This window comes from Silene latifolia, unplaced genomic scaffold (genome assembly GCF_048544455.1).
Source record: "Silene latifolia isolate original U9 population unplaced genomic scaffold, ASM4854445v1 scaffold_57, whole genome shotgun sequence".
Lineage (NCBI taxonomy): Eukaryota > Viridiplantae > Streptophyta > Magnoliopsida > Caryophyllales > Caryophyllaceae > Silene > Silene latifolia.
In genome coordinates this window covers 3,269,858-3,282,655 of record NW_027413480.1, presented here as the reverse complement: position 1 = coordinate 3,282,655, position 12,798 = coordinate 3,269,858, and the positions used below count along the sequence as shown (strand labels likewise).

General features: G+C 40.5%; 1 protein-coding gene across 1 annotated transcript; it reads right to left on the bottom strand.

Annotated features, from left to right (window-relative positions):
- Positions 1-8,571: 8,571 nt before the first annotated feature.
- Positions 8,572-9,348, bottom strand: LOC141639806 (putative mitochondrial protein AtMg00860). The gene is made up of 2 exons (XM_074448851.1): positions 9,078-9,348; positions 8,572-8,759 (listed from the first exon to the last, which is right to left on the bottom strand). Exons 1-2 carry the CDS (start codon positions 9,346-9,348, stop codon positions 8,572-8,574), a joined length of 459 nt encoding a protein of 152 aa, XP_074304952.1.
- Between the last annotated feature and the right edge of the window lie 3,450 nt (positions 9,349-12,798).

Genomic DNA, 12,798 nt, shown 5'->3' with positions numbered 1-12,798 from the left:
AGTTTATTATTTACTCTTAGCTGTAGACCAATTCAAATCAAACCCCCCACTTTATCGTTACCTTAGACTAGAATTAGACAACTAGAATTTACATCTGCCTCTCTGTGGTTCGACCCGACTGCCGCTAGCTATAGTTGTAGTTGGAAATTATAAATCTTATTTTTGACACCTCACTACGGGTATCAAATTTTGGCGCCGTTGCCGGGGAGGCAATAGTTCTAATTTTAGTTGTTTTATTTTTAGTCTTTCTTAGTTTAAGGGACTTCTGTTCCTTAAACTTTTCTTATATTCTTTTTGTAGTTTCTTCTTATGCGCAGTCACGGGGTGGTGAACTAGTACCATTTGATCCCGAGATAGAGAAATCTTTGCGCGAGTTGAGACGATCACAAAGGGTATTACCGACGAGAGGAAGAGCCGAGTACTCATCAAGCTATCACGAGAACGAGTGTTCGAGGAAGACCCACATCTTCACCCGTTTCCACTTCTTCACCGAGACGATTACTTCTCCGAAAATTCCAGTCATGGCGGAGGAAGCGAGTATAGCTAGTCATTCGAGCCGACAGCCGCAAACTTATATAAGGGGTTCGAGTTACCAGGAGATGCCAGGAAGTTCGAACCAAAGCCTTCATACATTAACATGGTTGAGAGAAACCGATTCGGGAGTCAGAAATGAAGATGAAGATGCGGCTAAGCATATGGAGACCTTTATTGACTACTGCTGTTCCATACCCCCACCAGCCGGCGTGACCCAAGACCAGATCAAGGAGACCATGTTTATCTTCTGCCTTCGTGATGCTGCAAGGGAGTGGTATAGAGATCTGGACCGAGCTGCTCATGGGATCACTGACTGGAATTCCTTGGCATTGGCATTCTACAAGAAGTACTTTTCTACTTCTAAGACGATTGCTATTAGAGCCCAAATCACAAGTTTCAAACAAGGGCCAGATGAGAACTTCCACGAGGCGTGGGTCCAATTTAAGAAGCTGGTGCGAACCATACCGCACCATGGTTTCGAAAAATGGAGCTTGTGCAATCATTTCTATAATGGGCTGTATGACGATCAGAGGGCTATTTTGGATGCTGCAGCCAATGGCCGATTTGCTGAGAACTTGGGAGAGACCAAGGGGTGGAAGATCATTGACGATCTAGCCACCCACAAGGCCGAGTATGGGAATTCCGAGGGAACCGGAGGAGAGTCTGAATCTTCCTCTGTTGCTGCACTTGAAGCTCTCACTGCGAGATTTGACAAATATGAATTGGGAGGAGCTTCTAAAGGTGGGATGTACCAAGTAAATGCTGTGTCAGATGGTCCTTTTGTCTGTGAAAGATGTGGAGCTGAGGGACACGTTTCGAAGAATTGCCCTAGTCCCTTTGAGTCTTGTGCTGCCTTCCAACATTATAGGCAGACAAACACCTACTATGAGTCTAATGTTCATCCCAACCTGAGGTGGAGTAGCCACAATGTTCTAAATCCGACTCCACCTCCGCAGCAGCAACCATATATGCCTCCTCATCAAAAGCAACAACAATATCAAAAACCTCCTTATGTGCCGCAGCAGCAACAACAATCCCATAGTTCTGATTTTGCTGAATTTAAGAACTTATTGATGAAGGAGTCCCAAGCAAGAGAGGCCGGGATGAAGCTACTAGAGAGCCAAATTGCTCAATTGGCTAGTAAGAGTACCTCCCGAGCTCCGGGACACTTACCGACTCAAACCGACCAAAAGGAGACCCTAAATGCCATCACGTTGAGGAGTGGGTCCACCCTGGGGGGCCCTGCCATGGTCGAGGATGTTGTTGAAAAGAATGAGGCAGATCCGAGTCAAAAGAAAGCTGAAACGAATAATTCAAAGAAAAAGGCGTCTACCAGGTATATCAGTCGATCGACTGATACACCCGGTCGATCGACTAATATGCGGGTTACAGCAGCTTCTGGAACTGTGCACCTTGGTCGATCGAGTGAGGATAGTGGTCGATCGACCAAGGTTACTGCTGATAGCGAGATTGTTCGTCCTCCGATGCTCGATAACTTGAGGGACTATTTGTTTCGGGGCACGACAGCTCCGAAAGTGTAAGGGCCAGACCCGAGTGCTGATGGGTCCGTCCCAATTCCGAAGTACGATCCGATGACGGTTAATGGCTCACATTTGAGACGGTCTGAGGAGGATTCGAGCTTTAACAAGGAGAAAGCAGTGGACTTCCAGCCTAAGTCCACGGATGCCGGCATGCGCAACTTAGAGGAGAGGGCTAAGGTACTTCTTACAGCCCCATATCCGGAGAGACTAGTGCCAACAAAGGAACAGGTATCTTTTAGTAAGTTTGAAAAAGTTATTCGTAGCCTGAATGTACAAGTACCCTTCCTTGAGTTAGTCAATCAAGTGCCAGCATACACTAAATTCATGAAACAACTCCTGTCTAAGAAAAAGTCGCTTGAACATGTTCACACTGTCGCATTAACTAAAGAGTCTTGCTCTTACCTGTCTCACACTGCACCCCATAAGCTAGAGGACCCGGGTAGCTTTTCTGTTCCTTGCAATATAGGTACCTTCTCTATTGAGAAGGCATTATGTGACTTAGGAGCTAGTATAAGTGTCATGCCTTTGATTCTAGCTAGAAAGCTCAAATTGACTAGGTTCACAGTGACAGATATGACAGTACAGATGGCTGACCGATCTGCGGTCCAACCAATAAGAGTCTTAGAGGACATCCCTGTCCAAATAGGGAAGTTCTTCTTCCCCGTCGACTTTGTTGTACTTGACATGGCTGAGGATGCTCATATACCCATTATTTTGGGTAGGCCATTTCTGCACACTGCTGATGCAGTCATAGATGTCGGTCTAGGAACCTTGACTTTCAAAGTGGCGAAGCATTCTATTGTTTTTGCCCAACCTGCTAAGAAAAAGGACCCCATGTGGCCTGTGACTTGTAATACGGTTTCTGAAAAGAAATCGTACTTTGTGCTTCCTGAATTGCCTGTCTCTATTACTACTTCTGTGTCAACCCCTCCGCCCCAGACTGGGAGCAAAAAGGAGGAAGAATCTGTTGTTTTAGATGTTGCAGGAGCTGGTTTGGGGAAGGAAGTGCTGCAAGTTGCTCCAGCTGTAAAGAAGCCGATCATACAAAGAGGAGGTCTTGGTTGCCTGTGCTATGGAATTGATGAGGTAGTTGATGACGAGTCGGTCAAAGCCAGAAAGTCTGATTTGGATTCTGACAAGCCCGAAGAGATCCTTGACTGGGGAGATGATGAGAGTGTTGATCCGTTGAGCCATACGGACGTGGAAGCTAAGAAGGGTGCAGCTGCTCAAATAAGCACCGTTGAGGCTACCTCTAGTAGCCAAAAGCCGACGAAGTGGGCCATACCATGGTCATTCTTGATCAACTATTAGTTGATCGAGCTCTTTATAAACTCCATTTTATTTGCTTTTGTTAGACAATTTTTATTGCTTTTGTGTGCGCGAAAACTTCGCATTTTATTTTGCTTGCTTAGGATTTTATACGTTTGAGACATTACTTTGGGTTTTGCGCAATTTTGGGCGCGTATTATTGTGCATTTGCAGGTTTTTAGACCTAATTATCTCAAGTTATTGAGCAAATACGAAGAAATCAGAAGTTACAGCAGTACTTTCAGTCGATCGACTGGCCACATTGGTCGATCGACTGAGTTGCACTTTCCAGGAGCTACTGTTCCTGACACATTGGTCGATCGACTGCCATCCTTAGTCGATCGACCAAGGACGCTGCTGTACCTATTCACGACCTCTCCCCTGCTGTGTTTGGTCGATATGCGGACTTAAGGGAGTTTTCTACTCCACTTTATTTTCCGTCCGATTATTTATTTCTTCTAATTTTCTCATTCGTGCACGTATTTACCGCTTCAAAAAATTGTTTTCTCGGTTTTATGCGTGGTTTCGTTTGTCTTTCAGGTACCTTTTAGTAGCACTGCTGGCTACTGAAACCTCCTAGCTCACGCTGGTTTGGGGAGGTTTCTGATGCGGTCATTTCTACACCAAAAATAAAATACCTAAGTACAACTAACAGAAGTCAGCGGCAAGTAGGGTTGATCTCCACAGGGAGGCGGTGTACTATCTATTTGTCTATCTATCTGTCTAATGTCACTAATGGGGGTTTTGATTGATTCAACTAAACTACTAGGCGAGAGAGGAAAATAAAAGGAATTAACAGCAAGAAAGGAAGAAGTATGCTAAGAGTCGGTCCACCGTGGCAGCTATCAGATCTATACTATCGGGAATATTAAGGCGATTAGACTATTGATAAGAAGAGCTATGGTCGTCACCTTTCGGTCCTTAAACCGCCCTAGAGTGTAAACAGCTTAACTTTAGCCCTCACTGCAATACCCTATTGTAATTAAGCAAGCCTTCCCTTCCAATCTTTCGATCTAGGTCGGGGTTAACTAGAATTATTGGTCTCCTGCATGCATTCATTTGACCGGATAACAATTAAATTGCCTAATACAATCCCTATCGCAAGGCTAATCTATTTAATACAGTTAAGGCATGCTACCACGGCTTCCCTAATCCTAACATACTAGGGGAAATTAGCTAGACATGGGAATGGGGGAAACAAGAAATAAAGGAGAAGAAATAAACATAAATAACAAGAAGAAAAGAAGAGAAAGAGTTAATACTAATTATTGATCCTAAAATAAAAGCAACAAAGCAAAGGTAGGGAGAAGAATAACGTGATCCCCGCCTCCCTCGGTAAAGAGAGATGATTACAAATGAAATCCCTAACTCCTATTTATAAGAAATTAGGAGTAGGATTAAACCTAATGACGGAATATAACTAAAAAGCTCACCGTCAAGAATATCCACTCGATCGACCACTTAAATCACTCGATCGAGTGAACTTCACTCGAGAAATGACTCGATCGACCTAGAATAGTGCTCGATCGAGTAAGGGCATATAGAGAACTGGTCGATCGACCATATAACTGCTCGATCGACTGTTTATTCATCCTAAAACCACTCGATCGACTAAGAATGTCCTCGATCGAGTGATTATTAACTTCAATGACTTAGAATTCTCGTTAGTTCGCCTTGACTTGTCCTTTTAGCTCCGGAACACCTTCACGCATCTCAAGACAAAGAACATTTCCGCTCTCCAAATCATCTCTTCCTCCAAATGCATGCAAAATTGACGGTAAATGGCTTGATTTCACTCCTTTCGGGTCCATACCTGCAAATAAGACATAATAACCCAAAGTAGCATATTCGGGGCATTTCGTAGCATAAAACCACGATAAAAGCATAGAAATACGTGCATAAAATAGGCTAAAAAGACTATATAAAATGCACGTATCAGTTTCCTTTTGCTGCGCTTAAAGTCTTGTAAGTTCCCGATTTTCACTTCATGTCATTTTTATTTATTTCATTTTGCGCAATTTCCCACTTCTCTTTTCTTTCATTACATGATTTTGCACAATGGGGACATTGTGCGATTTGGTTTGGGGAAGGGTTTTGCGTCGCATATCATTTGCTTGCATTCACGTTTAAATATGTTTTGCATTGTTTATTTCATTTTATACATATATACGAACATCAAAAATAAAAAAAAAAATTGAAAAATTTCAAAAAAAATGCACGTTTACTTTAGCATATAGGTCGAGTCGGAACGGTAGTATTTCAAGGATGATATTGCATTTTGCACCTGTTTTGCCTAAGCCTTGCTTGATTAACATGTTATTAGAAGAATCGTATAAGTGCATATCTACGAGTTTTCGTTAATTTCCTTGCTGAAACTTGAGACTTGACTTTGAAAATTGGCAAACTACATCATATTTCTGAGATTTAGAGCCTATAACTGGTGACATCTATGACCGATTTATTTAGGAATGTGAGTAGTACTCCTTATGAGGCATGTCACATAAATGTGCATAAATATGAACTTGATCTTCTTAATACCTGTACGCATTCGGTCTGTGGTTAGTTGACACATGTGGTAGAGGTTTCCCCTTTATTCGTTTTGCCCATGAACTCCACACTGCCAAAAATATCCTTTTTTGTCCCATTTACTACATCCTACATTAAGCCTGCCATTATCAATCTAGTAGCCTATGTTCTTGGGGTTGTTACTCGTTTTTGGTGGCATATGCTCTGTTGAGATGACGATTGGGAAATGAAAAAGGAATGAAAGAAACAAAAAGAAAAGAAAAAGAAAGAAAAAAAAAAGATAAAAAAAATGATTCGAAAAAGAAAAAAAAGAGTTCTGTACTGTTTAAACAGTCGATCGACTGCCCCTTTTGGTCGATCGACTTAGGTTCGAGAAAGAAAAAGAAATCAAATTCGCATAATACAAATCCTTATCTTTTGGCGATTTTTGCTCCCATGTATTATTCGTATTTTATGGGGAGTTAGTTGATTACTTTTATCTCTGGAAATTGTGAGATTTGTGCTTGCTATAGCACCGTTTCATTTGTTTATGAGCACGAAGTTGGATGTTGCCATTTGGTTCCGTTTTGGTACTAGCTTGATCACCTGTACCTCCACTTTACCATAAATGTTTTGCCTCTTCCTACCCATACCTCACATATCCACATTTATACCTCGGCATGTGTCATGGTCTCCTGTTGGTTGGAATGCGTATGTACGGTCGTAGAGATTGCTTTCATATTAGACTGCAGGCATGTTCTTATAGGTCGTAGTTAGGTGAGCGTCATTACATTTACTTCTTTCTATCTTACATATACTCACCTGTGTTTATTGAGTGGTATGAGCGATCCGTGAGAGTCCGATTTGATAAGTCTCTACAGTTGATGGTTCAGTAGTTTTAACGACTTTATAACTCGTTTGCATGATTCATTTGCTAATTGATTATTGGTTATGCATTAAATTGGTTTAGGCTTTACATGTTGCATTTCGCTCTGAGATTGAACTCGTTCCATTAGGTCATTAGATCGAGTCTAGCTCTTGCTTGGGGACAAGCAAGGGTTTGGTTTGGGGAAGTTTGATGCGTGTCATTTATATGATGTTTTACATCCCATTTTACACGCATATCAGAGCTCATTCATGTAGTTTATGCTATATTTCTCCCTATTTCTGTCTACTTCCGTATTTTTGTACATTATTGCAGAAATGTGAAGAATCCAGCGGAAATCGAGCTAAATCCGTCTCCGAGTATCCTGCATTGCATATGACGTGAAGTATTCACCCGAGGAACGAGCTTGGTGCGCAATTCAAGGCCCAAAAGACAAGTCCACGAGTTTATAGAAGTCAAGTAGCAGCTCAAGCAGTCGATCGACCAACCATCGGGTGCCAGAAGCTACTGTTTACTGAAGACCGGTCGATCGACCAGTCCCAGCAGTCGATCGACCAATCTGCTATTCCAGACGAGAATTAAAAGACCGTGAATCTTGAAGCCCAAAGTTATGCTAGGTTAAGGAAATTAAGTTACGCTAGTTGCTATATAACGTAACCTAGAAACATACAGTAATGACATCTAGTTTTTATCTAAGTTTCACATTCAGTTTTACATGAAGTTCTACTTACGGTTTTTAGAATTAGGGTTTGGAATATTGTTAGCATTGGAATTTCCGTTCTTGTTCTTAATCTTTCCTCCGCAATCTCGGTATTTTTCTGCCCTATTTCAATTTACTTCTATTTCGTTATTAGTATAGAATTGCTAGTTAGTATCCCTAAGCCAATTTATCGTCTTATGTTATTTGTTTATTTTACCGCATTAATCATGAATTCAGTAATTTTATGCCCTAATATTATTGTTGTTATCACCCTCACCATGAGTAGCTAAATAGTTTGTGCTAGGATGTAGGCGAATTATGGCGTAGGCGGCAAAGTATTGAACACGGCCTGATTCGCGTGTCAGTCGATCGACTGACATTCTCGGTCGATCGACTGACCTCGTGAGGTTACCCTTCGTTTTAATTGATTTTAATTGTGTATTTAACGAATCGAATGCATGCGACCAGTTAGATGCTTAATTTATGACTGACCCATTAGATCGAAAGATAGGGAAAGTTATTTGATCACCAATTAAGATGACTAAACTGTGCTGAGATCGAAAGATAGGTATAGTTTAGACCGTTAGTCACTTTTCAGGACGAGAGTTGGTATTAGTGATATTAGGGACCTATAGCGAGATCGAAAGATGCTATTTGTTAAGAGTGGACCGAGAGGACCTCTTATTTCCCGCCTCACTTGTGTTCGATTTAGACCTGTTTAGTATGCTGCCGCCGAAGCTATAATGAACCGACCATCCTAGTACCCCTTCCTTATTTGTTTAATCCGTCTTTCTAGTTTATTATTTACTCTTAGCTGTAGACCAATTCAAATCAAACCCCCCACTTTATCGTTACCTTAGACTAGAATTAGACAACTAGAATTTACATCTGCCTCTCTGTGGTTCGACCCGACTGCCGCTAGCTATAGTTGTAGTTGGAAATTATAAATCTTATTTTTGACACCTCACGATGGGTATCAAACACCATCTCCCATCAAATCTCAAACTACCATCATTGCCCACATGAAAGCGCTTCCTCATGCCCTCTTCCACGACATCACCCACGGTGCCTCGCCACCGTGCCACACGAGCATCTCCCTATTGCTTCTCTCTGATCTCAGTATACAACTCTGGCTCAATGGTCAAATCTCCAATTTTATCTCCTTTTTTAATCATAGAAATGCCCATCTTCTCCACCTCTTCATGCAACCTCACCCTAAACATGGCAGTACACAAAGCATGGATAGATTTTCTACTAAGTGCATCTGCTACCACATTAGCCTTCCCTTCATGGTAAATGATCTCCATATCATAATCCCCAATTAACTCTATCCATATCCTCTGTCTTATATTTAGCTCCTTCTGAGTATAGATGTACTTTAAGCTCTTGTGATCAGAAAATACCTTAAAAGTAGCTTCATAAAGATAATGGCGCCACAATTTCAAGGCAAAAACCACTGCTCCTAATTCCAAATCATGAGTTGGATAATTTGCTTCATACTGCTTCAGCTGTCTCGAGGCATAAGCTATTACTTTCCCATTCTGCATAAGCACACATCCCAAACCATTCTCCGAAGCATCTGTATAAACTTCAAAGTTCTCACTCCCTTCAGGTAAGGCTAAAATAGGAGCTGTAGTCAGGTGCTCCTTAAAGTTTAGGAATGCCGTCTCACAACTCTCATCCCACTGAAACTTATTCTCCTTCCTCATCAAGGTAGTCAAATGCTTAGCTATTTTTGAGAAGTCTTTTACAAACCTTCTATAATAGCTAGCCAACCCCAGAAAACTTCTAATATCCCCCACATTCATGGGTCTCTCCCACTTGGACACTGCCTCAATCTTGCTTGGATCCACTGACACTCCCTCCTTAGACATCCCATGCCCCAGAAATGCAACTTTCTCTACCCAAAATTCACACTTGCTCAACTTAGCATAAAGATTATTTTCCCTTAAGGTCTACAACACAATCCTAAAATGCTTCTCATGCTCTTCTTTATTCTTAGAATACACCGGGATATCATCGATAAAGACAACTACAAACTGATCCAAATAGAGGCTAAACACATGGTTCATCAAGTCCATAAAGACCGCCTGTGCATTAGTTAATCCAAATGGCATAACAACAAATTCGTAGTGTCCGTACCTTGTCCTGAATACAGTCTTAGGAATATCTTCATCCTTAATTCTCAACTGATGGTATCCCGACCCCAAATCAATCTTAGAAAATATTCCGGCCCAACTCAGCTGGTCAAATAAATCATCAATCCGCGGCAAAGGGTAACGATTTTTGATTGTCACATTATTCAGCTCTCTATAGTCAATACACAACCTCATGCTCATGTCTTTCTTCTTTACAAATAACACAGGTGCTCCCCAAGGTGACACACTCGGTCTCACATAGCCCTTATCCAACAAATCCTCCAACTGCTTTTTAAGCTCCTCAAACTCCTTAGGTCCCATCCTATAAGGTTCTTTAGAAATTGGTCCCGCCCCAGATTTTAAGTCAATACCGAAATCAATATCCCTCTGAGGTGGTAACACTGGAATCTCTTCTGGAAACACATCCTGAAAGTCCTGCACAATAGGTATAGATGCCACCCCAGGCACCTCCTCCCGCGTATCCCTCACGTGACACAAGATCAACTCACCTCCCTTCCTCAAATAAGATTTTAAGGTGACTGCTGAGATAAGTTTTATTTTTGGTTTAACCACAAATCCCTTGTAAGACACTTTTATTCCCTCAGGTCCACTCAAAGTTACTTTCTCTTGATGACAATCTATAAAGGCTTTATATTTACTCAACCAATCCATCCCTAAAATTACCTCAAAACCACCCAAAGGAAATTTAATTAAATTGGTAAAAAAGATAGCTTCCCCAATTTTAACCGACACATCTCTATACACACAGCTACAAGGCATAGAATCCCCCGAAGGTATATCGACTAGGTCTTTTATTTTATCATATACTTTCAATTTTAAAGCCCTAGCATGCTCACTTGAAATAAAAGAGTGGGTAGCTCCCGAATCGAATAAAATAAAGGTAGGCTCAGAATTAACAAGAAATGTACCCGTGACAACATGAGCATCCTCCTCAGTAGCTTCCTTCCCCATCATAAATAATTTCTCACTACTCTTAGCTCTACTCTGGCTAGCTGATGCTGACCCATTTTGCTGATTTCCACCGTTCATTATTTTCGAAAAATTATTGCTTTGATTGTTGTTGAAACGATTCTGATTAGAATAATTGTTGTTGTAGCTCCTCTGATAATTGCCACCTCCAGATATTTGATAATAATTCCTATAGTTCTACATAAGAGTACGATAGCTGATGTGACTATTATTGGCGCACATTTAGTCCCCTAATTGAACCTATTTTGCATACTTTTATAACATTTCATGACCATTTTATCCGTCAAATCCCTCCTATTTGCTTTCCTAGTGCATTTTATATGTTTTGTAGGAAAGGAGATAATAAGGAGGAAATTCTCGACTTTCGTGCATATTTAGAAGCTTGTTGACGATATTTGATGGATTAAGTATGAAGAGGAGGCAATAATGATGACCAAGGAAGAATAAATAAAGAGTATATAGAGGCATCTTAGGCTTAAAAGCAAAAAGAAAGGGAATATCAGCTCAACCCGCGCGGGTCAAGCCTATCTGGAGCAGGATACTGATGAACCCGCTCGGGTTGAAGCTCTGGATGCTCGTTTTCAGCTCGGGATGAGCGTATTCCTGGACAGGAAGTTCTTCCTTGCTACGTGAACCATGATCCGCGCATATTTTTCAAAGACTAGCAAAAAGGAGACTCGCATCTTTCTTTGAGAGGAGCATTTCCCTACTCAACAATTAGCATTGTTAATTTACTATTTTACCCTTGCTTAACCTAATGATGCTCTACTATATATACCCCATTTGTAATAATCAAACCATCAAGTTTTCATTAGATTAATTCAATCCTTCTTTAGATTAGGTTAAGCTTTCATTAGGAGTAGATTAGAATAGATTACTCTTTAATCTTTCCACAAATCACACATTAATCTTTCCTTTAATCATTGTTCAAGTTTATTATTAAGTAATTCAAGTTTATTATTGGGTAATTAGAAGATCATTTGGGTTTATTGGGAGATTGACAACCTTCCATCAATCATCAAGTACTTCTATTATTCTTTGCATTATTATTTTGGAATCTCCATAGGTATAATTCTCTTAATCCTTGTTTTAATTATTATTGATCTTTCTTACTTGTTCATCATGTTTTGCCTTATTAATATGATTGACAACCTTGTTAGCATGTCAAACTTGATAATGAGTGAGTAGTCTCTTAGCTAGGATTAATGGGTAATTAGGGAAACCAACATGGGGATTGATTCATGCTTAATCTAATATGTTCACATAATTAATTTGCTTGCTAGTTGTGATGTCAACCTATGCACATGTTATGTTTGATGAAATGCTAAGCCTATGAATCCTTGCATTTACAACCATCTCTTATCTATTCAACTTGACTTGTAAGACATAAACCAACTCGAGTCTTGTTAGACCATGCATAGAAGTGATTAGGGGGAAAGTAAGTCGACTTGTAGGTGTTGTACAATCTAATCGATTCGGCTCCGGGACCCAACTCTTCCTAAGAACCGTAAGACATAAACCAACTCGGTTCCTTTACAATAATAATTGCTTACTTATAATTGAGAACATGTTTGTATGATCAACTCCCATGATTTCCTTATGGACCCATGATATCCTAGCATTTTTAGTCATTTGTTTACATCTTTCCTTTTGTTGCTTGTTTATTGCTTTTATTAGATTAGAATCATCAACCCATTATAATTGTGACAACCCCAAGCACAGCCATAATTAGATTGAATAATTTGAGTAACCACCATCCCATGGATCGACCTCGACTTACCACTAACTAGTTGTATGTTGAGTATTAAAAATGTGTTTGATTGGATGTGACCCGACGACATCACCCCCATCAAAATGGCGCCGTTGCCGGGGACGGTGTTGTTATTTGAATTGTTCTTTTGTCTAGTTTTAGTTGTGCTTCATTTTCTTGAGTTTTATTGTACTTGTTCTATTTCACATGCTCAACATGTCTACATTCACTTTTTGGCAACATGAAAATGAGTCTTTTGATAAGTACATTGCTAGATTTGAAGATTATATGACTCATGCTTGGCATCATGGTTTTACTCTTTCAAATTATGAAGCATGTTGTGTTTTTTATAATGGTATGAAACTTGAGACCCGCAACTTGGCATTTCACTTGAGTGGTGGTAGGATATGTGAGATGAGTTGTGAGGAATTTTGGGAATTTGTTGA